Here is a 27,882-nt window from a genome sequence, read left to right as displayed (position 1 = left end):
CACCCAGCTGGCTGCATGTGGAGGGGGAATGGGAAATCAAAATCGATTTTCCAGGTCAGAGGCCTCATATCTTAACTATTACACCAGGCTGGCTTTCTGTTTTTGTCTGGCTAAGTGATACTATATCAACCTTGATGGACTGATGGATTGAGGTGGCTTTGTTCAAGACTGCGATGGAAGCAGCTCTTTTGAGGAAGAACTGTACATTATGTGAAAGATGTTCTTCAGTGTAGAGACCTCTCCTCACCCATTTTCACAAAGAATGACATTCTGATTCCCATTACAGGGTCAAAAATTCTGGGGTGCCTTACCTAGGTCAATCAGTATGGCATGCTGCTGGGAGGTTAACTGTTTCAGGAGTTCTTTGTAAGGTGTATCCTTAGGTTGCTGTTTGCTTGCAAACTGATGCTTCAGCTGGTACTGTTCTGCCAAAAACTTCCAGATCTCGCCCCGGTGATGCCGAGGAACTCCTTGTTGAAGAAGACAGGAATAAAGAAGAAAAAAGAACCAATGGATTTGGAGGAAGACAGCATATACTGTTCATTATTGCATTGGAACAAGCTCGTTTCTCCCAAGCAAGAATTTGCACCCTTTTGCAGCAGACATTATTTCCTGAAGCCCTACATTCTCACACTGGGGAGCAGGTCTGCTTAGGCTAGGCTTTCTCAACCAGTGTTTTATGAACTCCTGGGGTTTCTTAACAGCCATAAAAGGGTTTCCAGAATGGATGGGGCTTAATTTTTATACATTTTTAAAATGTGTTAATTGGGTGATATCAGCCTCTTGTGGCACAGGGTGGTAAGGCAGCTGACATGCTGTCTGAAGCTCTGACCATGAGGCTGGGAGTTTGATCCCAGCAGCCGGCTCAAGGTGGACTCAGCCTTCCATCCTTCCGAGGTCGGTAAAATGAGTACCCAGCTTGCTGGGGTGTAAACGGTAATGACTGGGGAAGGCACTGGCAAACCACCCCGTATTGAGTCTGCCATGAAAACGCTAGAGGGCGTCACCCCAAGGGTCAGACATGACTCGGTGCTTGCACAGGGGATACCTTTACCTTTACGACCATAAATGGTTATGTTGACTAACCCCCCCCCCCAACGGCAATGATGGGCCTGGTGGGGATTGGAAGGTGAGGGGCTCCAGGTGGGCATGTACATAGCTATGCTTTCCAACCACATTCTGCATGAAACTTCTGAGTTTCTCAAAGTCTGAAGAAAGTTTCAGGGGTTTATCAATAGTAAAAAAGTTGAGAACGGCTGGCTTAGGCAGATGTGGGCATTTGGTGTGCACATGTGGCTGGGGGAGAGGGATGGGGAAAGAGTGAGAGACAGAAAGAAAATGAATTTCTGGGCTGGGCTGAGAGTCTGACAAGGTCTGAATAGGTTCAGTGCATTCTGCCAGAAGATGTACAATTACCCCGATTGGAAGTTATCGCCATCCAAAAACTAGCGATAATAACACATCATAAGCCTTGCAGTAAGGCAAGCCGATATAGATCTTACCCCCCCCCCCACACACACACCTAAACCAGTTTGCAGGAGATGGAAATATAAAATGTTCTATTTATATATGATTTTATATTTTGATTGTTTATCTCATGTTGTTACCTGCCCTGAGCATTCAGGAAGGATGAGTTATAAAAATAAGTATGTATTTATTTATTTACGGACTCCCTAAATAGTTCAATACACTCACCTTTCCCAATAGCAGAATGTATCTTCTCCATGTCAAACTTTGTCTTTGACCTTCCTGGCATGCTCAACATTTTTTCCCAAATTGAGGTTACTTCTTTGAGGCATGGGGTGATTTCTTCATAGTCGAGCTTCAGACGCTTGTTTAGCAGATCATTTTCAGAAGCTGGATCAAAAAAAAGGAATTAGGGACACGCCCATTAATGACATTCAGTGTATAATACATGGGTGAGACAGTTATCCAAGAAAGTTCGCTGACAACTTCAAGCTAATGAACTGCAGGGTGTCGTGAAAGCCACACATGTCTCCGCACTTTTGAAAGGGGAAAGCAAACGGTACAGGAAATCCCTGCAACACTGTTGATTCATGCTCACTGCAGGCATGTCTGCGGACAATTACAAAGATGGCGTCCTGAGTTTTGTCCTCACTAGAAGCCTCCTGCTGAAATCATGCACTTTACACCTGCACTTTCTGAAGTGTTTACACAAGGAAATCAGCGTGCATTATATACAAGGCACTACTATTAGACCTAACATTGGGGTAGTCCATAAAAGGGGATGAGTTGTGAGGCAGCCACATGAGAAGATGACCCAGAAGAGACTCTCGGGTCTCATCCATACAGTCAGACTTCCTGCAGAAGCATTATGTGGGTTGGAAAACGAATGTGAGTGTTATGTTGACTTAGGCGAGGCGTTCCAACCCTTTCTTCTAGGCCTTCAGTCATGCCATACAGACGATCCTGGTAGGGTAGCCTCCTCTTGAGGCTTTTAGTTGCACAGTTGCTAAGGGACCAGGTAAAGCTTTGGGTGCAGAGATCTCCAGGACATCAGAAGGATAGTTAGTTAGATCTCCATTTCTACTCTACTGTGTCTGGTGAATGGAGCTTTGGTTCTCGAAAGCTTATACTCTGAAACTTTTGTTGGTCGCCAACGTACTAATGAATTCAAACCTAACTCAAATCGCCATGCGTAACTTTAGATTCATGTTTAAAAAGCGATGTATCATATAGCGGCTGTACCTTTAATGACATTGGCTTGATGTATGAACAGCTCTAAGCCCTTGCTGTGATGATCCATTAGCAGCACACTGTCATCCTCAGGACGTATTATTCCAATACATCACATGAATGTGGCCTCTTTGATGATTTAATAGCACCATGCATCACCAAAGCACTACTCCTATTTATTACAGCATGGAGACTATTTGCAGGAGAGTTGCAGGATTTTTGGCTTTTTAATAGTCTCATTCTGCATTTCAACTGCAGTTTACAGATTGAAGAACACCTGTTTTTCCTTATTTACCTCCTACCAGTTTCTCCAAAATGGCACAGTATACTAGCATATTGAAAAATCTATGCAAATCAAGAATCAGTATCCCTTCCGATAACTTGATCATCCAAGAATAAGTTTGGGTAAAAACACAAGTCATTGAGCCAAAATAGTTATTGAAACATCATGTGCTTCAGCTCTGTTCTAAGCTTGGAGAGGCACATGAAAAAAAACCACTGTCTTTTGTGTATCCCATTCCCCTCCCATCCTATTGCGGATCCTGTTTGTGGGTTTCTCTCTGTCCCTGCCTCCTTGCATAGCCTAGGCAAGCAATGCAACAGCCCCCTCTCTTCCTTAACTGCGCTGTGATGTGAGCCACCCACAATGCAATTCTAAGAACATTTTCCTGGGAGTAAACTCCACTGAGTAGGCATCAATAGAAATCTGGAGTAGACCTACTTAGGGAGTCACACTGCCAGTTGCCTAGGCAATGCGGGGATACTATTTGCATAAGAGATTTAAACATTACCAATTCTGATTGGCCATAGCAGTGTGATGCTATTTGACTATGAGATCCTTGATTGGTTAGAACCAAAGAATGTGGGAGAAGGACAAACGGGGCAGAGAAGAAGCAGGAGAGGCAACATGTATTGGAGGGAGGCATTTTGTGTCCAACCTCCCCATTTCATCTTAATTTTTCCTGCAGGCAATGCTTCATCTCAGCGCTGTAGCGGTACACAACTACCTTTAAATAATTCCTATTGCATGTTAAAAGAATTTGCCTGAAGACATGAAACTGTCCACTGTTTAAAGGTCAATGTCTCAAAGACTATTTTTGGAACATTATGCTTAGAAAGCAAACAGACACCAAGATGGTTAACGCAGTAGACCTAAACAGGTGGAGCTGAATATACAAAGTCCACGGGGAAACAGGACTGGAGCACTTTATCAGCACATCTAAGAACCAGGGTTAAGTGCTGCACTGATAACAGAAGCAAAGAGGCTAATTAAGAAAAAGTGAACAAGCTGTGCAGGAAGAATACTGAAAGCAGGACAGCAAACATGAAATCACTGGTAAAAAGAGGGTTCTGAGTAAACCCAAGGACAAATATTCTCCATGAAACTGCTGCATTGTTGAGTTTTCGTTGTCAAAAAGCAAAATGTGGAAGCCCCCAGACCCAATGAAGTTTCTGATCCACAAAAGTACTTGCCTTGCAGCTTCTGGTTTTCCTTTTCCATCCTCAGCAGCAGTATCTGCTGGAGGATGGCTTTCTGCCACAGCTCTCGCAGCTCCTTGGAGGTCCTTCTCCTCTCTTCTTTTATGGTCCTAAAGGAGCCGTCTTCACAAACTGGTTGCAGCGGCGTCCTTGGGGGAAGCTCTCCCAGCTCAGGGTAGTCTGGATAAGATAACAAAATGGGAATGATACATTTTGAAACATCTTACAGAGATTGGCAAGGTTGCCAAGAATTGCTCCAGAAGAGAATTCCGCTAAATTGACTGGCATTTTGTAAGGGCTTACTGAGGTCAGAAATCGACTTCCTGCTTCCGGGGGGGGGGGAATTCTGTTGATTCCAGAAGCCTTTCTACTCCATATCAATCTCTAATAATTTTTATCCTGACCTTTCATCAAGGAACTCAGGGCAAACGTTCCAACCTCCTGCATTTTAGCCTCAAAACAACCCCTAAGGTAGGTGCAGCTGAGAGGAAGCTCCACAACAAGCTCCATGGCACTATGGGAATTTGAACCCGGCTCTCCCACATCCTGGTCCGGCCCTCCAACCACTATGCCTTTCAGCAGGGTGGCTGGGGCCTTCCAGTGTTGAAGTGGTGGTCCTGAAGCTTTGCCTTCAGGTTAAAGGTAAAGGTAAAGGTATCCCCTGTGCAAGCACCGAGTCATGTCTGACCCTTGGGGTGACGCCCTCTAGCGTTTTCATGGCAGACTCAATACGGGGTGGTTTGCCAGTGCCTTCCCCAGTCATGACCGTTTACCCCCCAGCAAGCTGGGTACTCATTTTACCGACCTCGGAAGGATGGAAGGCTGAGTCAACCTTGAGCCGGCTGCTGGGATTGAACTCCCAGCCTTATGGGCAAAGCTTTCAGACGGCTGCCTTACCACTCTGCGCCACAAGAGGCTCTTCCCCTTCAGGTTACTGAATGTTTATTATTAATTATTATTATTAATAATTCATTGTATATACTGCCCCTCTCCATGGCCAGGCTTGGGGCTGTTCACAACAACAAAATAAAGCAATCAATAAAACAATTAAAACAACATAAAAATACTAACCGTTACCATATCCAGCTAGGCTTTGCCCCTGTGGGCAAGCCTGTATAGAATTAGCCACACATGTTTTTTTTCCCCCATTGTCCATTTTATTTTGGGATCCAAGCTAAGTTTCCTAACTCAATGCTTTGTAAAGGGGAACTGCATTCGGATGAATGTAAGATTCAGTTTCTTTTGACATCCCCGAACCCTGATATAATTGAACCAGTTGCAAAGTTTTTATATCTTGCCATGAGAGATCATGAATGTATTTTGGCCCACTCTAAAGCCTTTGTTTATTCTGTATTGCAGTGGTTCCTTCTGCACTTTTCTTCTTTATATTGCATTTTTAAATATGGTATTACAGGCTTTGTTGTTGTTAAGTTAGTTACCAGCAACAAACAAATCCTCCCTCTGACCTGCAAAGTTGGTAGTGTTCGCCGACAGAGGAAAGAGCGGAGGGAAACAGAGAGGAGAGAAGGGAGTCCCATATGATGTTATGCTGCCCTGGCCCCGGCCATAGGTGCCACTTTACAGGCCCTGCGGAACTGGTAAAGTGGCTTCTCCACTGATGTTGTTTTGAGAGGTATCGAAATCTCATTAAGAAGACCCAACAATTGTTGGGCTGGTTATACAGACAGATGCTCATTCGCACATAACCTCCTAAGCATAATTACAAGGCTGGGTCAAGGTTCACATGGACAATTCCAGTCACACCATGCCTAGGATAGCTGAATTGAAGGCCCCGAGTACAGTTTCTATGGAGCAGTTTTTCTCAATACTCTGCTTGGACAGTATTATGGGAAGAAAGCAAAAGCTTTAGGATACAAAGGGCAGAATACAAAGGTTAACTCTAGGTACACTCACAGGGCTCGGACATGCCCAATGAGTCTTTTGTCTTTTCTCTGCAGCTGAAGACTCCTGGGCTGTGTTGCTGACCTTATTTAAAGGTCCCTTCCCTTCTGTTCCCAAAGGAGAGTGATCATAGGCTGCCATTCAAGAAACACAAGTCCCCAATACCATCAAGCATGCAGAACTTTGGTACCCAGCCAGGAAATTTGTCAAGCATCAAAAAGCAATAAAACTGGAAACTGTACCTGTTCCCAAACATATTGCTCTGTTATAATCTCCATTCCGAAAACTCATACAGGCATAATAAAAAGTCTTGTTTGCTTGAAAGCCATATAATAAGTTAACTCAGGTCCGTGCCCAGGCATGCTGTGATTGGGAATGTCCATGTGCACCCTGGCCCCGCCTTGTATCTCTGCTTTGGAGGTTATGGTTGAATAAAATGCTGAAGAGTTTGAGACTCTCAAGTTTGGAAAAGACGTAAATAAGGGGGAGGGACATTACGGAGACTTAAAAAGTTACACACAGGGAGGGAAGAGTTGACAAAGAGCATTCTCTCCCCCCCACCCCCCCCAAAAAAAAACACTAAAACTTGAGGGATTCCAATTAAGTTGCTGGGCAATAGATTCAGGACAGACAAAAGGAAATTCTTTATACAGCAAGTGATTAAAAATGGGGAATTAACTGCCAGAGGACATAGTGATGGCAACAGGCATAGACAGGGTAGTCAAACTGCGGCCCTCCAGATGTCCATGGACTACAATTCCCATGAGCCCCTGCCAGCAAAGAGTAGAAATCTATCCATTTCTACTATCATCGGCAACTAAAGGGAAACTTCTGAATTGGCACTAGAAGGCAACATAAGGGGAAGACCTCAGCCTCTAGGCCCTGTTGTTGGTCCTCCACAGTAACTAGTTGGCCACTGTGTGGGACAGGATGCTGAACTAGTCTGATCCAGCAGGGCTTATGTACTTAGTACCTCATTTTGAGCAGAAACCAAATGAGAGCATTATTGTCATAGTATTTCTACTCAAGTTTAGCTAGGGACATGTGATTTTCACCCCTACCTAAATCCCGTTCTTCTGCAATTTGTGTAAGACAAGTAAAGCAGGAACATTTGCAGGTACTTCCTTATTGTGCCTTATTTACTCCACTTCTGACAGTAAAGGAAATGGAAATATAGCAACACAGAATATTAAAGCCCTACCCATATACACTATAAAACCTACTGAAGACCCCTTCCTTTTTGGACTTTAGATATTTCACAAAACTTCCCAAAGATTTCAAACACTTAATTTCCCAACGGCAAGTCTCTTGGAACATATACAAGACCTCTATATTCCAAAGATTTTCAAGGAATTATTGATTGCTTGGCAGGAGGGCAGCTTGGTGCCCGCAGGAAGAAAGACACCACACAAGTGTTTGGAATAATAAGGCCACAGCTTTATTCTCCAGGCAAAGGAGAGTTGGCTTGGCATGAGGAGGAATCCCTTAAAGACTCGGTCAGCAGACCGATGAATCAAGGTATCAGATGGCGCCCTGGAGAACCAGCCTAGGCGTAAGCCTATAGCATGGAAGCTCCTTGCCATCTGAAACCGCACTCCCAGGGAAGGCGATTTAAACAGGGATCCAATGGGCGTAAGCCTCTGACTGTCTCCCCAAAACCGCCTGGCAATGCGAGCCTGCCTCCCCAGCCGGGTTGACATTCGGCTCGCATACGTGCCGATCTCTTAGTGAGACCCCCAAATACCGAGGGAAGCAGATACGCAAACCTGCTTTTTCCCCCAAAAAGGATTCTCCCCATGCCAACCCGCCAGCTATGACAATAACTATATATAACCCTAACAGTAACCACTAATACACGTTTTCGCAACAAACCCGAAAAAAGAGGGAGGGAGGGTGGGAAGCTTCCCCGTGCTGCGCGCCGAAGGAAAGAGGCCGAGCACGCATGCTCCAGCCCCTTAAATAGGCGTCGGAGACGCCTATTCCTCCCCCCGCCCGAGAGGCGTACTACGCCTCTGCAGCCCCACCCCCTCAGGCAATCCTGAGAGGCGCGTCAGCCGAGACGCGCCTCTTTCTTCGCTGCCGGGCTCCGCTCCTCCGCGGCAGCAACACGGAGCTCCCGGTAAGTCTCCGCTCCCGATTGCTTGGCAGGAGGGCAGCTTGGTGCCCGCAGGAAGAAAGACACCACACAAGTGTTTGGAATAATAAGGCCACAGCTTTATTCTCCAGGCAAAGGAGAGTTGGCTTGGCATGAGGAGGAATCCCTTAAAGACTCGGTCAGCAGACCGATGAATCAAGGTATCAGATGGCGCCCTGGAGAACCAGCCTAGGCGTAAGCCTATAGCATGGAAGCTCCTTGCCATCTGAAACCGCACTCCCAGGGAAGGCGATTTAAACAGGGATCCAATGGGCGTAAGCCTCTGACTGTCTCCCCAAAACCGCCTGGCAATGCGAGCCTGCCTCCCCAGCCGGGTTGACATTCGGCTCGCATACGTGCCGATCTCTTAGTGAGACCCCCAAATACCGAGGGAAGCAGATACGCAAACCTGCTTTTTCCCCCAAAAAGGATTCTCCCCATGCCAACCCGCCAGCTATGACAATAACTATATATAACCCTAACAGTAACCACTAATACACGTTTTCGCAACAAACCCGAAAAAAGAGGGAGGGAGGGTGGGAAGCTTCCCCGTGCTGCGCGCCGAAGGAAAGAGGCCGAGCACGCATGCTCCAGCCCCTTAAATAGGCGTCGGAGACGCCTATTCCTCCCCCCGCCCGAGAGGCGTACTACGCCTCTGCAGCCCCACCCCCTCAGGCAATCCTGAGAGGCGCGTCAGCCGAGACGCGCCTCTTTCTTCGCTGCCGGGCTCCGCTCCTCCGCGGCAGCAACACGGAGCTCCCGGTAAGTCTCCGCTCCCGATTGCTTGGCAGGAGGGCAGCTTGGTGCCCGCAGGAAGAAAGACACCACACAAGTGTTTGGAATAATAAGGCCACAGCTTTATTCTCCAGGCAAAGGAGAGTTGGCTTGGCATGAGGAGGAATCCCTTAAAGACTCGGTCAGCAGACCGATGAATCAAGGTATCAGATGGCGCCCTGGAGAACCAGCCTAGGCGTAAGCCTATAGCATGGAAGCTCCTTGCCATCTGAAACCGCACTCCCAGGGAAGGCGATTTAAACAGGGATCCAATGGGCGTAAGCCTCTGACTGTCTCCCCAAAACCGCCTGGCAATGCGAGCCTGCCTCCCCAGCCGGGTTGACATTCGGCTCGCATACGTGCCGATCTCTTAGTGAGACCCCCAAATACCGAGGGAAGCAGATACGCAAACCTGCTTTTTCCCCCAAAAAGGATTCTCCCCATGCCAACCCGCCACAGAACAGAAGCCATCAAAGCTTCTGTTCCCGCCAACCTCCTAAAGCTGTAGCCATTCCCCCAGGGTAGACCTCACATCATGAAGCCATAGATCACAGCCCCAATCTGATAAATGCACCCCATCTGATCGATAGAGTGCCTCTATCTGATGGGAAATATCAGGATGCCTGATTAACGGAATCCCCCAACCCAAACAGATCTTCGCCAATGTTTTGTTCACCCTGCGTCTTGATAAATCTATCTTTGAAGGATCAGCTGCATTCCTCCAAACCCTTCGTTCTAACCACTCAGACCATATAATCTGGGCCCCTGGCAACCTAAAACGTAAAACCAAAAGGTCATCATAGATCATGCGTATCAGTTCAAGACCTTTAACATGCCCCAAGTCATTTTCCCCTAAGTGTATGAGCAGAATCGAAGGGGGGCCTTTTTGGTGGACTTCTTCGGCGACGATCGTCAGCAATCTTGGCCACTTCATGCCACGGTGTCCCGACCAACGAAACTCCAGATGCTGCCCGAGACCAAGGTCTTCTCCCCAACCGGATTCTGAAGCATAACGACCGGCCCAGAAGACAATGCTATGCCCGATGATTAGGATCGAAGGTATCCTCTTAAATGAAACTAAAAAGAGAAAATATTAATTCACCAGTTCCGGACGAATGTAAGCCCTGTATGCAGCAGACTTCCATCGTCCAACTGCCATGATCTGTGCTGGGGATGCTCCACTATGGAAAGCCTGAGTGGCCGCTCCTATGCGGAATGAGTGAACACTGAAACATTTTGGCTCAATGCCAAGGCCTTCCAGGCATAATCTAAGTATAGCGGTAAACTGATACCGCGATAAACAAGAACCATTTTCATGTATGAATAATGGGCCCGGGACCTTAGGCCGTATCATTAAAAAATCAGCCATGCTGCGAACTGGACAAGGTAAGTTACGATTCGATGCTGCTAAAATAACTGATGAACCCACACCTAATTGATCGGTCTTTGACCGCCGTAGTCTAATGTGTAATTCCGATCCAAGAAGCTGAATGTCCCTAACTGACAGGGCCGTTCCTGCCCTCTGTGACTTAGAAGCTGCAAGAAACTCGCAGCTTCTAAAGGCTCCATAAAAGGCTAATGTGAATGCCGCCTGCAGTAAAATCTCTTCATATCTGGAAAAACATACCTTACGAAGCGTTATAAGTAACGCCTCGAGCAATTGTAGAGTTATGGGCCTCCTAGCGTCTGGAACATTGGGAACTAATTTTTTCCACCCTTCTACTGCCCTTTTTGCCAGGAATGAAGAGCTCGGGTCCCATTGACCCGTTACTTTACTGAAAAATGAGAGACTGGCTAAATGTACTCTCATGGTCTTTGGTGACATACCTTTTAACTTAAGGTGTGCTAAATAGTGTAACACCCTGGGCTCACTTAATGGAAACGAAGGGGAATAACCCATGTCAATTGCAAATTTTAAAAAGGAATTAAAGGCCCGCCTATACGCCTGTTGTGTAGACGCCGCCAATGACCCCATCACCCCTTCCAGGATTAATCGACGCCAAGGTTCCAAAGATCTTCCGGAAAGGCTTCTGGATCCCTGTTCGCCTCGGGGACCAGGTCGAAAAATCTTTCTTTCTGGAACCGAGAGAGGGCGTCAGCGACATCATTACACATACCTGGAACATGCTTTGCATTAAATTGAATGTTAGCTTCTAAACAAGTTAAAACTAGATGACGCACCAGTCTCATAACTCTGTCCGAGCGAGATGTCTGCTTATTCACTATAGTGACCACTGCTTGGTTGTCACACCAAAACAGGACCTGCTTATTTGTGAATAAATCACGCCACAACTGGACAGCTACCACTATGGGAAAAAATTCAAGGAAAGTAAGATCCTTGCGCAGTTCGGGGCTCCAAGTGTCCGGCCATCGTCGGGCACACCAACGATTCCTATAAAATATTCCAAAGCCCAGGCTGCCAGCTGCGTCAGTGTGGACCTGAAGTTCCTTACCCGGATTTAAAATGGATTTCCATATAGAAACTCCATTAAATTTTTCCAAAAATTGCAGCCAAACATGTAGATCTGCCTTAATCCCCTTGTTAATCCTAATGAAATGGTGTGGAGCCCTAATTCCAGCCATGGCTCTGGCTAACCGTGAGCAAAAGGCCCTCCCTGGCGATACAACTTTGCAGGCAAAATTCAAATGCCCCAGCAAAGATTGCATCTGTTTTAATGTGGCTTTTTTACTAGCCATCATGGCTGCTAAGAGACTACGCAGTACATCCAGCTTATCCTCGGGTAACTGTGATGTCCCTAGTACTGAATCAAGTTGAATACCCAAATATGTCAGTTGGTATGCAGGACCCTCTGTTTTTTCCTGAGCCAAAGGTACTCCCAACTCGCCTGCCAGCATTTGAAAAGTCGCTAAGCGCTCAGCACAAGCAGGGGAATCGGCAGGACCCGCAAAAAAGAAGTCGTCTAAGTAGTGAGTAGTCTGATGAAAATTCCCTTTGCTCTTCACAGCCCATTCTAAGAATGTGCTGAAGGCTTCAAATGCCGCACAAGCTACGGAGCAGCCCATTGGCATTGCCTTATCAACGTACCAATATCCATCAAATTTGAAACCTAATAGGTTAAAATCATTTGGATGGACAGGTAGTAAGCGAAATGCAGACTGAATGTCGCATTTTGCCATAAGTGCACCTCTTCCACATGATCGCACTATTTTGACCGCCTGGTCAAAAGGAGCATATTTTACTGAACACAGCTCAGGTGCAATAGCATCGTTGACAGAAGAGCCTTTTGGGTAAGACAAGTGGTGTATAAGCCGAAATTGACCCACTGCCTTTTTTGGCACCACACCTAATGGAGAAACCCGTAAGTTATTAAATGGGGGAACTGCGAAGGGGCCGGCTACTCGCCCCGCTTCGCATTCTTTCTTTATTTTTTCTCTCACTATACCAGGCATTTCTTTGGCCGATTTCAAATTAGGGCAGTCCGTGGCTGTACGCAAACCCGTGAATGGAATACGAAAACCCTCTGTAAAACTAGCAGCCAAATATGCTGCTGAAACTGAATCAGGATAAAACTTGAGAACTTCTAATAGGGCCGGTATATTAACAGGTGTAGGTGCTAAACTATTTAAGTCTAAACTAGTCTTCGTGCCTGTGACTTCAGTTGGCATTGAAACTGTTGGATCCCGACCCTCCCTCTTTTTTGTAGGAGGATCGGGAGCCCCGAAAGGGATTCTGGGAATTACCTCCTTTTCTACATGTAGCCTTGGAATGATAGCCGCCACATGACTCACAAGCATGTTCAAAGCGGCATTGCCGGCGTTTACACCCTTTTTTATTAAAGTCCCAGCAGTATAGGATGCTGCTCCTTCTGCTATATGATCCCTTTTTGTCCGACTCACGTTGATGTCTCATACCGGGTCCCACTTTTAACAGCCAGGTGGCCTGATGTATGATATCCCACCGAGTTAACGAATTATGTGAAGCCAGCTCTCTGAATTTTTTATCATAAGAAAGAGCTGCATCATCTCCGGCGCACTCTCTGGCTTCTAATACATTAGATAAGTGGCGGCTAAGATGCCATCCTCTCTCAGGATAAGCCGCCAGTACTACAGCCATGAATTCAGCATAGCCTCTTACCCAGTTTTGAAAAGTGCGCTCACATGTTATTTTGTCCTTCTTGCGTTTTTTAGGGCGATCCCCAGTATTGCCCCCTTCATCATCTAATGGCACCAGTGCAAACATATCCACGTAATAGCCATCCAAAATTTTGTTACGTACCTTACTCGACATATGTAAGCCTGGTGGAGCATCGCCATCCTTGTACCGACCTGGTGGGTCAAATACTTCCCCAGTGATGTCACCCTCCTCCAAGCTCTGCTTCGCCTCCATCCGGCGGCGATAGAGCCATGGAGGTAGACCAGGGATAAATGCCCCTTCCAGCCAATACTCCCTATCCCCATAGTTGTCCCCTTCATCCTCATCTGTGGATGACTCACCAGAAGTGTGATCACAATGTGAGACACATGTCCTCCTGTGATGACAAGACCGACGTTTCTTCCGTGGCCTATCATGTGCCCTGGACCCTTCATTGTTGCAGTCATCGCCCGAGACAGATTCACTGCGAGTACTCCCTTCGCTGACATCTCGTATTGTAGCTTGACCCGAGGCGGCCCCTGTCAGCTGGGCGACAGCTTGGGAATAACCCTGCCAAAATAAGGCTGAATCCCCCCCATCAACATGTCCCATGTTGAGGTTAGAACCGACCCCTGTATTACTCACGGTTGTTCCTATCCGGATCCGTTGTCTACCTAAATGTAATCTAGGACTAGTGGTAATACCACCCCGACTAGCCCGTGGCCTCGTCTCCCTGACCTGACTTTGCTGGCCATGAGTTTCTAAGTTTTGTTCATTTGAAAGCTCACCCCTTGAAATTACTGGTCCAGTATTAAGGGGACGGCGGCGACCGGACCCAGGCCTGGGTTGTCGATTTTGACTACGGCCTCGATGTTGAGGACTGGACTGCCTATCTTGCCTGCTAGCTGCTGGCCTGCGGCGTCCAGGTCTCTTTAATGTAGCCGTGCGTGGCGTTCTGCGAACCTCTTTTCCCACTGGGAGGGTTAAAGTCACGGTGGTAGGCGTGACCTGTGCACTGGGCTGGGCAGCCTGTTGGCTCCTGCCCGCTCCCATTGATCTCTCTAGAGCTCTTGCAGCAGCAGCTCTCTGAGGAGGGCGATTGGTAAGGGGCACATTGGCAGACTCCCCTGCCTCATTGCTTAATGCTGGATCCCGACCTGCCCCAGATGCCCTGTTTTTTCTTTGGGGCCTAGCAGCATTGGTGGGGGCAGAATCTGAACCCAGTCCCCCTTCAGCCAGGGCCGTTGCAATCACCCTCATCGTGTCCCCCCTGCTATCACCAAGCCCCACTTTTTGAGCTTGCTGTTTCCTAGGAGCCATTGCTCACCCCGTTTGAAGCACTAGGTGCTCCCCTCTTTCCTCCCCTTCCTAAGGTAAAGGTAAAGGTATCCCCTGTGCAAGCACCGAGTCATGTCTGACCCTTGGGGTGACGCCCTCTAGCGTTTTCATGGCAGACTCAATACGGGGTGGTTTGCCAGTGCCTTCTCCAGTCATTACCGTTTACCCCCCAGCAAGCTGGGTACTCATTTTACCGACCTCGGAAGGATGGAAGGCTGAGTCAACCTTGAGCCGGCTGCTGGGATTGACTCCCAACCTCATGGGCAGACAGATTCAGACAGCATGTCGCTGCCTTACCACTCTGCGCCACAAGAGGCTCCCCCTTCCTAATCCGCCCCAATTAAATGTCCCAATCAAATGTCCCCCGCTGATCCCTCTCCGTTTAATTGTTTGACCGTTTTTTTTTTTTTTATATTAATTAATATAATGAATTCTGTGTCTATGCCAGCATAAACTACCAGCATAGACTTTTACCACCCAACCTGCGGCGGATTAGGGAGGTTCCCGACTCCCAGGCACGCCTACGCAGTTTGGCCTGTAAAGCCTGCCTCGAGTTCTGCGCAGCTCCGAGCAAGAAGCTTCCCCGTGCTGCGCGCCGAAGGAAAGAGGCCGAGCACGCATGCTCCAGCCCCTTAAATAGGCGTCGGAGACGCCTATTCCTCCCCCCGCCCGAGAGGCGTACTACTCCTCTGCAGCCCCACCCCCTCAGGCAATCCTGAGAGGCGCGTCAGCCGAGACGCGCCTCTTTCTTCGCTGCCGGGCTCCGCTCCTCCGCGGCAGCAACACGGAGCTCCCGGTAAGTCTCCACTCCCGATTCAGGTGAGTAGCTGCATTAGTATAAACCAGATGTATCAACCAACCATTAGTATCAACCAAATGTTGAGTCTAGCAGCACCTTTTCTTGGTCTTAAAGATGCTGCTGGACTCAAACTTTGTTCAAGGAATTAAAAACATAAGTAATATTCTTGTTCCTACTGGGGGGAAAAACACAAATTGCTTGATTAAAAAGAAAACTGTTAGAGAAAAAGAGTTATTCCACTCCCAAAGTAATTCCGCTGTTTATTATATATTAAATACCACATTTAAGATACATTTGACCCATTGCGAAAATGGGAAGTAAGTAAAACAAAATTAATGTTTTCAATCAGAGCTGGGAGAAACAGCACCATCTAGTGTATATGATAAAAGATGAAACAGGAATTCAAGTGCATGGCTAGGGGTGTGCATTCAGATCTACCCAAGCTGAAAATATATCAGAAAAACTGATCAATATTTTGCAGATACATTTTGGCTTCCCAGATGTATCTGGGTTTTCTCAGGAAAACAGGGGAAGGGGGGAAGAATAGTGAGAAAATCCTGGATATATTTTAGGATTTCAGGTAGATCTGAAAACAGCTGTTTGTTGGGCAGGCTTATGCAGTCCCTTTAAACTTTAAAGGGACTGCAGAAGTCAGCCTGAGGATCAGCTCCCACTGCCTGAGCTATGGCAGGCTTTTCTTGCAGACCTGTATAAATTGGGCTGTAGGAGAAGCCAGCCCAAGATCAGCTGGGTCAGTGGGAATTTGAGTGCTTCCTGCTAGCGCAATCCAGCTGCGATCCCTGTGCCTGCAGGGAGCGTATCGCTCTCTGCAAGTACAGCTCTGTGCTGCCTTTTCCTGCAGCTTGGTTTAAACGGCGCTTTACAAAAAAGCAAATCAGCTCCAAGATAGGGCTATTTTTTGGTTTAGTCCTATTGGATCTGAAAAATTTGGAATCTGAAACATTGAAACAGGATCTGGGAGACCAATGTTCAAATCCCAACTTGGTCACAGAAGCTAGATGGGTGATGTTGAGCCAATCACAAACTCTCAGTCTAATGTACCACACAAGATTGTTTTAATGGTAACATGGAGGACAGGAGAATGACATAAGTCAGTTTGAGTTCTCTTCTGGGGAGAAAGGCAAGGTATAAATGGAAAATAAATAAATAAAATGATTTTGAGAAATGGATAATATCAACATCTCTCCGTGCTGCAAAGCAAAACCTACAAAAGAGTAACCCCCTTATCTGCATTACAGGTTAGGGTGGATCTTTGTCTGCCAAAGGCATTTACCGTCATGCCAGCTGGGAGAATCACATCCTTTCTGCGGTGTTGCCACCCGCAGAAATATCTGTTGTCTCCAGGAATGCCGGCGGGTCCTCACAGGGGTTTCATAGGCGGAATCTGCTTCACCCAAATTGGGCTTGTAGTCACTAACAGCAGAGAAGGGGGAAAACATGTTCTTGGATTGCTGGAGCAATAATTGTAAAAGTATTGTATAACAGCTGTGCATTTTGTGATCAATATAATGAATAACCAAATCCTTCAAGTATCCTCAGTAAGAATCCATAAATAATACAAAAACTGCAGGACTTTAAAAGATATTTGTTAAAAATAACAGGACCGTTGAGAGAAATAATATTCAAGAATAACGTTCAGTTCTTTCTATGACAAACCCCAAGTTATGTAAAGTTTGTTTATTTATTTATTTGATTTATATCCCGCCTCTCACAACTTTTGTCGCCTCAAGGTGGCTAACAATTAAAACCATAACAATTCCCCCCCCCCAAAACCCATTAAAACGATAACAGTACACATAGGGACCCACAAGATGGCCGAAACAAACTATCACCCCAATAAAATCTGCATAGCCAAACAATCAGCATTAGTTGTTATTATGTTACAAGGGATGCTCAGCTAGGGTGGGACCCCTGATCGAACTCCAGGTACATATTCGGTCCCTGGACAACCTTAGAAAGATGAAACATCAAGCGAGTGGCCATATGAGCACTACAAAGCCCAGTTTTTGCAGGAATCCACAACATGTAACACTACTTTTGAGGTCACTTTCTGTTTAGTATAATGGTATAGTAACAGCACTAAGCATAAGATCCCCAGTAATCAAGTTTTGAGTTCCACAGATGCTGACTTGGTCCAGGTGTTAAGTAAACAATAAGTCTTGCATTTGTGAACGATCGTGTGGGATTCCTCACCTTGGGAGTTCTCTCCTCCTCTCCTCACATACAGCTAGCTTTCTTGGCAAGCCATTGTTGTATACACAAACCAGGGTTAAACTACTGTAGGACATCCAGGTTTGCAAGGCAGTGAGCAAGCCACAATTTGGACATCAGGATGACCAATGGCTGCCCATGAAACCAAAAATCATTAATCAGCTGGCTGCGTGCAAAGGGCAAAGTGTTTGAATGAGTCTACAGATTCCATAGAGAGGGTCATGTGATGGCAAACCAAGGCTTTCCATAACACGCAAACTCTGCAGATCTGCATGGCCAAATGTTAATAAATAACAGGACCATTGAGAGAAATGCAGGCTGTACGTGAAAATAATATTCAAGAATAACGTTCAGTTCTTTCTATGACAAAACCCAAGTTATGTTAAGTTTGTTTATTTATTTATTTATATGCTGATATGGACCTTGGCTATTAATGTTATGCGGCCTGCTGCGATTTCTTCAGGTAAGCTCTGCTCCGTTCTCTTATTGGTTTCCAACTGCGTTTCTCCTTCTTTGATCATTTGAGAAGCGCTTGAGAAACGCTTTGAATTCATGGCATGTGAGGACTGCTTTCCCCTCAGTCGGAAAAGCCACACCACAGGTCTACCAATCAATTCCTGCTCACTGTATCTCATGGTCGAAATTTAATTATGGGGATCTACAGTTAGGGTTGCCCATCTCCAGGTGGTACCGGATATCCCTGACATTACAGCAGATTTCCAGGTGACAGAGATCAGTTGAACAGGAGAAAATGACCGCTTTTGAATGTGGACTCGATGGTACTATACCCCACTGAAGACCCTCCCCTCCACAAACCCTGCACCCCCCATAAGCTCCAAGTAGTCCCTAATCTGCAGTTGGCAACCCTATGTACAGTTCATACTGTACAACCCTATGTACAGTATGAACTGTACATAGGGTTGCCAACTGCAGATTAGGGACTACTTGGAGCTAAAGAACCTTGGAAACAGATTTGCCGTCTTTACCGCATCACGAATATTATTTAAAAACACAGATGACAATACAGTGAAACGGGTTTGTATGAAATTCTAATTCTCATCACTCTGACGACAGCAGAACAATACATTCTCAAACAGACACCATTTTATCAGATTCTGAAGCACATGTCTCTGAATCACACATTCGCCAGCTGCAGACGCAGAAAGAGGCCCCTACCTTTTTGTGTTCCTAAAGTCAGAGGTGTTATTTTCATCTACAGGAGCCAGAAACTTTAAGAAGTTTGGCACAGAAGAGGAAGAGTGAAGCTTTTTCCGCAGAGCAGAACGGTAGGAGGTGCTGAGAGCGTAGTCAAAAAGGGGCGGTTCGGAATAAGGGAGTAGAAATACGCCGAGGAAAATTAAAAACAAAAGAGAACTGAAAACACACGTAAACACAATAGTGTCTATAACACACCAACAAAAAATAATACTTGTGGGAGTTAAAAAACAATAAGAAATCAAAGAGTAATCCTGTATGGCAGCCTTTCTCAACTTTTTTACCCTGAAACATTCTCCAGGCTTTGAGAAACCCCAGATGTGGTGAATTGTGCAGAATATGGCTGGGAAGCAGAGCTGTGGACACGCCCACCTGGGGCCCATCAATTTCCTACCCACCCCAAGCCCATCATTGGCCGGGGTGGGGGGATGTCAACACGTCACCTGATAAATGTTTAACAAATTAAAATTTTAAAAATTAATTAACTCCCACCCATTTGGGAAACCCTTCCAGGGCCGTCAAGAAACCCCAGGGTTTCACAAAGCTCTGATCGAGAAAGCCTGTTGTAGGTATTCTAGTAGTTTTACTTTGAAATGTCCATCTGGAGCTGCTTACATTTCTTGTTTTATACATGTATTTTTTACACATTTGAAGGTCACTTCAGAGTTTTATTCCAATTCGAGCAAAAATGTACAATCTTGTTTTCTGAGCTGGGCAGTTCATCTGGAGATTAGCAATGGTAGTTTACATGCAGATTCTGATGTGAAAACCCTGAATTAATACTGTTTTGAGTTCTTTCCTCTACCAGCTGCAAGATGAACTGGCTTTGTGAATGCTCCTTCCGAAATGCAAAATATCAGAATGTGAACTTATGGGGAAGCAATCATATGACTACTTCAACATGCTTTCAGTGGTTCGGGGGTGAGGTTCAATCAATTCCCTCAACATACACCTTGTCACTCATCAGTGATCATTCAAATGTATTCTTAAAGGTAAAGGTATCCCCTGTGCAAGCACTGGGTCATGTCTGACCCTTGGGGTGACGCCCTCTAGCATTTTCATGGCAGACTCAATACGGGGTGGTTTGCCTTCCCCAGTCATTACCATTTACCCCCCAGCAAGCTGGGTACTCAATTTTACCAACCTCGGAAGGATGGAAGGCTGAGTCAATCTTGAGCCGGCTGCTGGGATCGAACTCCCAGCCTCATGGTCAGAGCTTCAGACAGCATGTCACTGCCTTACCACTCTGCGCCACAAGAGGCTCTTAATATATTCTTAAAGGTAAAGTTAAAGGTATCCTCTGTGCAAGCACTGAGTCATGCCTGACCTTGGGGTGACGCCCTCTAGCGTTTTCATATTCTTACTCCCTTGTAAATAAGGACAATTTCAAATGTTATGGGGAAAGGACATTCATGTAGAGCAGCCTTCCTTAATTTTTTTACCATTGTTAAACCTATGAGACATTATTCAGGCTTCAAGATACCCCAAAAGTGACGTGATCGAGCAGAATATGGTAAGGAAACATAGTTGTGGACACACCTACTGGGGGTCCCTCCCCCACCCCCTCCAGGGCCAACATTGGCCATTTGGAGAGGGGAGGGACAGGTTGACATAACCATATATGGCCATATTACCCGAAAAATGCTTAACCAATTTAAAAACTCTATTAAAAATTAATTACCTCCCACCCATTTAGAAAACCCTGGCAGGTCCTTGAAGAAACCCCAGGATTTCACAAAATTCTGGTCGAGAAAGCCCAGTGTAGAAAAACAACAACATGAAAATGGTGTATAAATGATGATAATTATTCAAACAGCTATTTCATGACACATACAACAATTTACACGTGAAAGCATTTCCTATGTCGGTCACGTGACATATCTAAAACAACCAGGGATTTACTGATGCGATGAGATGGGATTAAGCAAAATGCCATTATGCTGGAAGTTTTTTACTCCTATTTGAACCTTCTCCCTTTATTGCGGTAACAGCTGATGTCAGTTTGCATATATATAATTTATTAGCGCACGAGTCACCATACAGAAAGGCAAGTGAAAGATGTTGTGACATGGGGTATGAGTGCGGGAGACTTAATGGAAGCAGACAGTCACTACCATCCAAAAGCCAAAACCACGTGCTGGCTTTTACGTCCTTCTGAATGCTTCACCAGGCTCAGTGTTAAAAAACAAGAAGGGGGAAAGAGAAGCTCTACGGCAGTGGTCCCCAACCTTTTTATCACCGGGGACCACTCAACGCTTGACAATTTTACTGAGGGGGTAGTTTACTCCTCTACTCTCAACCACTGCCCTAACGCTCTCTGATCGCTATGGTAATGTTTAAACATCCCTTCAAAATAAGATACAGACACGCCACAACACTGAACATAAGGAACATTTTCTTTTCATGGAAATTTTAACTCATGACAATGACAAATCGATGGGAACCCTGAGCTTGTTTCTCTGCAACGAGATAGTCCCATCTGGGAGTGATGGGAGACAATGACACCCAAAGTGTGTTGTAAAGGGCCGGGGGGGGGGAGAAGGTGTCCTTCGCAGCCCACCTCCAATTAGTCGACGGACCACACGTGGTCCATGGCTCACAGGTTGGGGATCGCTACTCTACGGGACTGAGTGACACATCTGATGGATGGCACTGCGATTTTGACTGGATTTCTATTGCCACACAGAATGCAGAGAGAAGGAGAGGCCTTTCACAGTGATGGCCTACAGATCCTTCCCCCTTCTGCACATACCACTTGGCCTGCTTTTTTAAACACCCATCCTGAGAAAAACATATGGAGAACCCAATACAATCAGAGTCCAGTAGCACCTTTATGACCAACAAAGATTTATTCAGGGCGTGAGCTTTTGAGTCCAAGCACTCTTTGTTAGACCTTGCACTGGAAAGCTCACGCACTGAATAAATCTTTGTTGGTCTTAAAGGTGCTCCTGGACTCTGATTTTATTGTGCTACTTCAGACCAACATGGCTACTCATTTGAATCTATGGAGAATTCAAGCACTCGCACAAAGGGTCATTTGGGCTGGGTATTACAAAAGTATTACAAGCTCCAGTTTAGGGATATTACTATGGACCAACATTGTTTGTTTGTTTGTTTTTGAATCTTCTGGTTTTCTGTGAAGTTGAGAAACAGGTGCAATTTAAAGCTTATCATGGGTGGGCATGTTCAACTTTCCTCTCTGCTTCTTCCCCTTGGGCAGTTTTTAATTTTTTTTAAACTAATATCCGTCCATCAACCATATTATTTAGACAACATCAAGGTGTAACTTATTCTGATAGGTATTGCCCATGGGCAAGGGACCGTGCTGAAATCCTTTCTTGTGTTTTTTTCAGTGCTCCTTTTTCCAGATGCTTTGTTTCAATCCTATTTTAATACAGTATTTGCTGGCGTATGACTACTTTTTTCTGCTGAAAACCATGCCTCCAAGTCGGGGGGTCGTCCTATACGCCGGGTGCACTTCAGCTGGGAAAGACATAGCTTCCCATAGTGGCCCATAGTGCTGTACTGTAATGTAATGTAACAAACTATATTTTGAGTGGAAATGTTGGGAGGTCTTATATGCCCAGTCGTTTTATACACAGACAAATATGGTATATCTAGGAGAATGCCCTACCTTAATGTTCTTTTTCTTCTTGATAATACATATCAAGAAGAAGCAGAAATTGTATTGAAGTTCCTCTGTGTTGCTATAATTATTTGATGTGATAGAAAATAATAAATGGTATGATTTTATGTCAAAACTTTGTAGCTGTATTGCTGATTGTATATTACCTTATTGCTTATATGCCAACAAAGACGGCTTGAATTGATTTTTGCACTTGGTTAGTTTTTACATTTTGAAACTTGCGTCATGCTTGTAAACAGCTGCTTGCTTGTTTGTTGGCTTTAAGCAGCCTTTCTGAGCTTTTTTATTGCTGAGAAACCCCTGACATATTCTTCAGGCTTTGTGAAACCCCAGAATTGGCAAGATCATGGAGTATAATGTTGAGAAAGAGAGATGTTTACATGCCCACCTGGGGCCCCTCCCCTTCCCGCCCCCTCCATCATTGGCCATTTTGAGAGGGGTGGATGGGTTGATTGATATGACCATATATGGTCCTATCACACAAATGTTTAACAAATTTAAAAAATATATACAAAATTCAGGAAACCCTTCCAGGGCACTCAAGAAACTGCAGGGTTTCATGAAACTCTGGTTGAGAAAGCCTGGCAGAGAAGAATCATTTCCACGTGACCCAGGTGGTGACATTTTAACACAACTGTTTTGGTCTTTAAAAATTTTTAAATATTAAACAATTTTTAGGCCACAGGTAAGATATGTAGGGAAATGGCAGATGAGTTTTGGAGGACTAGGCGTTTTTGAGAGTCTAATGGAAATGTGCTGGGATTTTGGGGGGGGGGCAGGGGGAGAGGGATGCATGCTTGTAAACTCATCCACAGCCAACTGTACACAAGACTCTACCCCTCTCACCTTTTTGCCACCGCTTGCCTGCTTTGCTCTCCGCTGGAATTATTCCTAAAATGCTTAAGGAAATTGGGCGAGGAAACCGAGGGCTTAAGATGAGCTGCAGGAGGAGGAGGAGGAGCGGCTGAAGACTGATCAGAAGAAGTTTTGGAGCTGCTGGCAGATGCGTTCGTATTTTACAAGGATTCCAGCAGGGAAAAGCCAGAAGGAAGGCAAAACAAAAACAAATCAAAGAAAGGAAGGAAGAAAGAAAGAAAGAAAGAAAGAAAAAATAATGAAAGAATCTTGATAAATTACAGAAAACGGTAGAGTTAAAATTAAAGGCCACTGCCTTGGCATGAAGTATGTCGGGCTGATGCTGAATAATAGCAGAAATGCCAGCAGCATGGAGCATGTGACAGGCCGACAGGCAAACAGAACAATAAGTTAGGGCAGACAACGTGTAACGATGCCAGACTGAATGACTTCTCCCTATGTCTGGGAGAATTCCCTGAACGCCCACGCCAATTTTCCAGTCCTCGGGAAAGCAACAATAATGGCAATGCCATGCAATAGCAAGCCCAGTGTTGGGGGCTAAATAAAGGGGCACTCTGGGCAGTTGCCTGGGGACCCCACAAGCATAGGGGCCCCATGTATGGATGGATGTTAGAATATTGTACCCTGTTAGGATGTTATTTCTCTGTTTAAAGGTAAAGGTATCCCCTGTGCAAGCATCGAGTCATGTCTGACCCTTGGGGTGATGCCCTGTAGTGTTTTCATGGCAGACTCAATACGGGGTGGTTTGCCAGTGCCTTCCCCAGTCATTACAGTTTACCCCCCAGCAAGCTGGGTACTCATTTTACCCACCTCAGAAGGATGGAAGGCTGAGTCAACCTTGAGCCGGCTGCTGGGATCGAACTCCCAGCCTCATGGTCAGAGCTTCAGACAGCATGTTGGCTGCCTTATTTCTCTGTTTACTGTTGTTATTATTATTATTGTCTTATTTCCTTATAATCACTGAGTCTGATGTATTGTTCTTGTTTATGTTCAAGGTTAACTAAGGGAGGGCGGTATGCAAATTTAATTAATTAAGCAATTAATCAATGGCCTGTGATACTTTTAAAAAATGATATTTATAACATTGCCCTCCCTTTCGGCTCAGGGCATTTGACATTGGAAACCTTTCAGCATGCAAAGCGATATGTGGATGGACAAGCTGTGTTGATTCATCTTGGCTGTACGCTGTGTTTTCAAAAGTTTAAACACTGCTTTTGTTGGAGGTACCGACCAATGTGTTTGATTTGATTGATGCTTTACGTCAGGGGCAGTCAACCTGTGGTCCTCCAGATGTCCATGGACTACAATTCCCATGAGCCCCTGCCAGCAAATGCTGGCAGGGGCTCATGGGAATTGTAATCCATGGACATCTGGAGGACCACAGGTTGACTACCCCTGCTTTATGTTTTTGTTCCTGTGAGTGGTTGTGTGGGTAGGCCCCCAGTGTGGTGCTTTGCCCGTGGGCTGTCGTGGTGTTAAGATGGCCCTGGGCTAACTGCCTGAGCTGGGGACACAGGACAGGGGCAATGACTTCGTAACAGAGAAAAGAGCAGCCCTGAAGAAGATGTGCCCTTGATATCGCCCTCATTGCTGGAGAGAGCTGGTTGCAGCCCTTTTTGATGGAACTGTTTTTCCATTCCCTTCATGAAGAGCTGATCATTCAAAAAATGTCGCAAATTACACTTGGAATGCAAAGCCTGTTTCCAGCGCCTGTTAGATTGTCGGATTTCCTCCACTTTTACATGTGCCTAGTCTACATCAGTGCCCATAGGGTCCCCTGACCAGAGCTTTGAAAAGTCTATTCTATGCATTCAAATCCTGCATGTTAAACGATACCTACAAGGACCCAGCAGAATGGGTGTGGGTGAAATGCAGAATTAGGATTTGTGATGCAATACACCGAGAGCGTTTTGCAGCATGTTAATGGCAAGGGATGTGCTCCTGAGTCCAATGCTGGAAAGTAATGCAAGCATGTCCTTTATGAAGCACATTTGCACCTACTCAACGGCACATTCAAGTTCCTTGCAGTCTGTGCTCAGCTTGGAAAACATTCATAACATATAGAGAATCTACGCTTTAAATAACCACTGCTCTGGACACGGAGGAAGTGTCAAAGTGGCGCGCTGCATGCACTCTATGCACTGCTGAGGTCAGGGCAATGGGCACTTGATTGTATTTATTAGCAGTATTTATTTCCTTCATTTAATGGGAAGCCAAAGCAACTCTCTCTCCAAAGGGAAGCCAAAGCAGCTTACACTGTTCTCCTCCTTCCATGTTATCCTTACAACAACCCTGTGAGGTCGGCTGGCCAGAGAATGCCAAGCAATCTGCCATGGCAGTGTGGGAATTTCAACATGGATTTGGTCCTGGTCCAACTCTTAACCACTACACCACACTGTCTTATGGTATGTTCCTGGAGCACCGCAAGTTGTTCAGTGTGAAGACATCACAGCAGTGTGGTTAGCAAGCAGGTGTGTTTTCTTGTTTCTTTATTTTCTTCCCACTTCTTCAGTTCGCTCTAAGCAAAAACACCCCCACAGTATCCTAAGGAAGTCTCCCCATAGACCGTTTATGCACTGGGAACTTCATTGCCCCAGATCCCATGCAGGAGCACAAATCAGGGGCGGATGAGGTGCACCGGGCCAAATGCTCCCCCATGTGGGTGCAGAAAGAGGTGGGGCAACCTGCCACAACTAAAACTCCAGCCTTCAGCCCGGCAAGAGACCTCCAGTGCGTAAACGGTCATAGTGTCACAAGGCAAGCCATGAAAGAAAAGGCCTAAAATTAACTTCTGTCAAGCCAGCATCTACATGTTGGAAACAGGTTCATGACCAACGTTCCCTGCAAATAACCCGAGACCAAAACTCCAAGGAAAAAGCCATCTAGAAACGAACGAGCGAGTTTCAAAGAAGGAACAAGGAAACCCAGGCTGTGTATTCCTTTTGAAGGCAGCCTTTCTCTTTCACTCTCCCTTCTCCTTTCCCCCCAGTAACTCTCTGGTCTCAGGCAGGTTTCTTTTATTTGTTTTTAATTAACCTTGTTTGTATAGGGAGGAAAAACGGCAAGGCCTAATTACGAGCTGGTGTGTTTTGCACAAACACAATCAGTGTATAACAACAGAGGGAAAGCACGGAAGAATGGGGCGGTCCCATCAGTGTCAGCAAGCCATGGAGACCAGACATGCGAATGTTTCGAGGACAAACACATGAAGAATATTGGCAGAAGAGCAACATTAGAAGTGAGTTAGTAAAAACACTGCTGACAAACGTGTAGCTTCATGGAATCTGCTGGGGAAAACCACCAAGGTGCCTGATCTCCATTCACCAGTTTGAGAACAACAATGCTTTAAAAGCCTTTTTATTCCATACCATGCTTTATCTATGGGTAGTGTCCTAAATTTTGCCCTCTTCCCTCCTCTTATCTAAAAGGACATGCCGGACATCAATTTTGGCACATGTATCCTTCTCTAAGGAAACAGGAACCTCCGCACAGATAGAATCCCCTGCCGGAACTCCAGCCTCTGATCTATGATAAGAGTCTTTCTCTTCAGTAGAAGAGCTGTCCTACAATTACAGTTCCCAACCTCAAGGTGGGCCCTGGAGTTCTCCTAGAATTATAACGAATCTCCAGATGAGCAAGCGCTAGAAAGACATCATGCCTTTCCCTCCCAAGGTACCACTCCCATATTACTTAGGCAGAGGTGGTCAAACTGTGGCTGTCCAGGTGTCCATGGACTACAATTCCCAGGGGCCCCTACCAGGGGCCCCTGGGAATTGTAGTCCATGGACACCTGGACAGCCACAGTTTGACCACCCCTGCCCTAGGGCTTTCCCAAGCTGGAAGTGACAACCCTAATCATGATCCCCACAGAGCAGGTACTTTAATATGAAAGACAGACCAAAGGAGATCTCAAAAGCTTACCCCTCACCCAATACTGTAAGTCTCTAAGATGCTACTGGATTTTAATCCAGCTGACAGAAGTGTCCTCAATCAAAAAGCATCTTTAGACGCTTCAAGAAGCCGGCTTCATCGTCTCCTTTTCCCAGCACTGAACTGGAAAAACATCCTTCCTGACATTTTCTGAGAATTTAAACATTAAATCTTTAAATAAGAAAAGGCATTTCAAGTCCCCGAGCATGCTGCGGTTGCTTATGTCGCAGATCTTACTCCAAGGTAAGAAGGCTCCTATGCCTCTTTTCGCTAAAATGCCTGCCGTATCTGCTCGGGAAAGGGCATTATAACATTTCCCCAAATTTCTCCCTCCAAATGTCCTGTTTTAAACCCGGTCTTACTTTTGCTGGTAAGGAGTCTCTGTGCTCACGGAATGATACCTCATAAGTTTCCTCTGAGGAACAGAAGGCGACGCTTCAGCAGGTTCCGGAGACTCCTGGCTTTCGGTGGGCACATGGCTCAGGGTATTTGCTCGCCGTCTAAAGCCCTGGCAAGGGGCTTTGGCCGTCTGGTCAGCAGGAGGGCTCTCAGGTCCGTTGGAGATATCGTCTATGGAGCCGGTCGCCTTCAATGGGGACTCTGGGGGAAGGAGTTCTTTCTCACCCAGGGACGTTTCCTGTCGGTGGAAAGGGTTTCACGTCTAAACGTTATACACCAGGGGTAGTCAAACTGCGGCCCTCCAGATGTCCATGGACTACAATTCCCACGAGCCCCTGCCAGCAAATGCTGGCAGGGGCTCCTGGGAA

General features: G+C 45.9%; 1 protein-coding gene and 1 long non-coding RNA gene across 11 annotated transcripts in view; one reads left to right on the top strand and one right to left on the bottom strand.

The window, feature by feature from the left end:
* The window catches only part of LOC143819749 (uncharacterized), a 36,533-nt gene extending 30,290 nt beyond the window's left edge, over positions 1–6,243 (top strand). For 2 of the 4 annotated variants that reach the window (XR_013225076.1, XR_013225075.1), the window contains exon 5: positions 443–853. This is a non-coding gene — a long non-coding RNA (uncharacterized LOC143819749). Of the gene's footprint in view, positions 1–442; positions 854–3,665; positions 4,159–6,134 lie in introns of those variants that run through there. The other 2 variants (XR_013225078.1, XR_013225077.1) reach the window with 2 other exon arrangements.
* The window catches only part of LOC143819747 (TBC1 domain family member 1-like), a 40,905-nt gene extending 13,254 nt beyond the window's left edge, over positions 1–27,651 (bottom strand). The window contains exons 1-7 of one of the 7 annotated variants that reach the window (XM_077301674.1): positions 27,478–27,651; positions 23,156–23,305; positions 18,625–18,744; positions 16,511–16,650; positions 4,171–4,356; positions 1,696–1,857; positions 312–470 (exon numbers count right to left, since the gene is read on the bottom strand). In XM_077301674.1, coding sequence (XP_077157789.1) covers positions 312–470; positions 1,696–1,857; positions 4,171–4,356; positions 16,511–16,650; positions 18,625–18,744; positions 23,156–23,305; positions 27,478–27,521 — 961 coding nt within the window. In that variant the 5' untranslated portion in view covers positions 27,522–27,651. The remainder of the gene's footprint in view (positions 1–311; positions 471–1,695; positions 1,858–4,170; positions 4,357–16,510; positions 16,651–18,624; positions 18,745–23,155; positions 23,306–27,477) is intronic. The other 6 variants (XM_077301675.1, XM_077301677.1, XM_077301676.1 and 3 more) reach the window with 6 other exon arrangements.
* Between the last annotated feature and the right edge of the window lie 231 nt (positions 27,652–27,882).

The sequence above is a fragment of the Paroedura picta genome, chromosome 10 (assembly GCF_049243985.1).
Source record: "Paroedura picta isolate Pp20150507F chromosome 10, Ppicta_v3.0, whole genome shotgun sequence".
Taxonomy (NCBI): domain Eukaryota; kingdom Metazoa; phylum Chordata; class Lepidosauria; order Squamata; family Gekkonidae; genus Paroedura; species Paroedura picta.
This window is presented reverse-complemented; position numbering and strand designations above follow the sequence as displayed.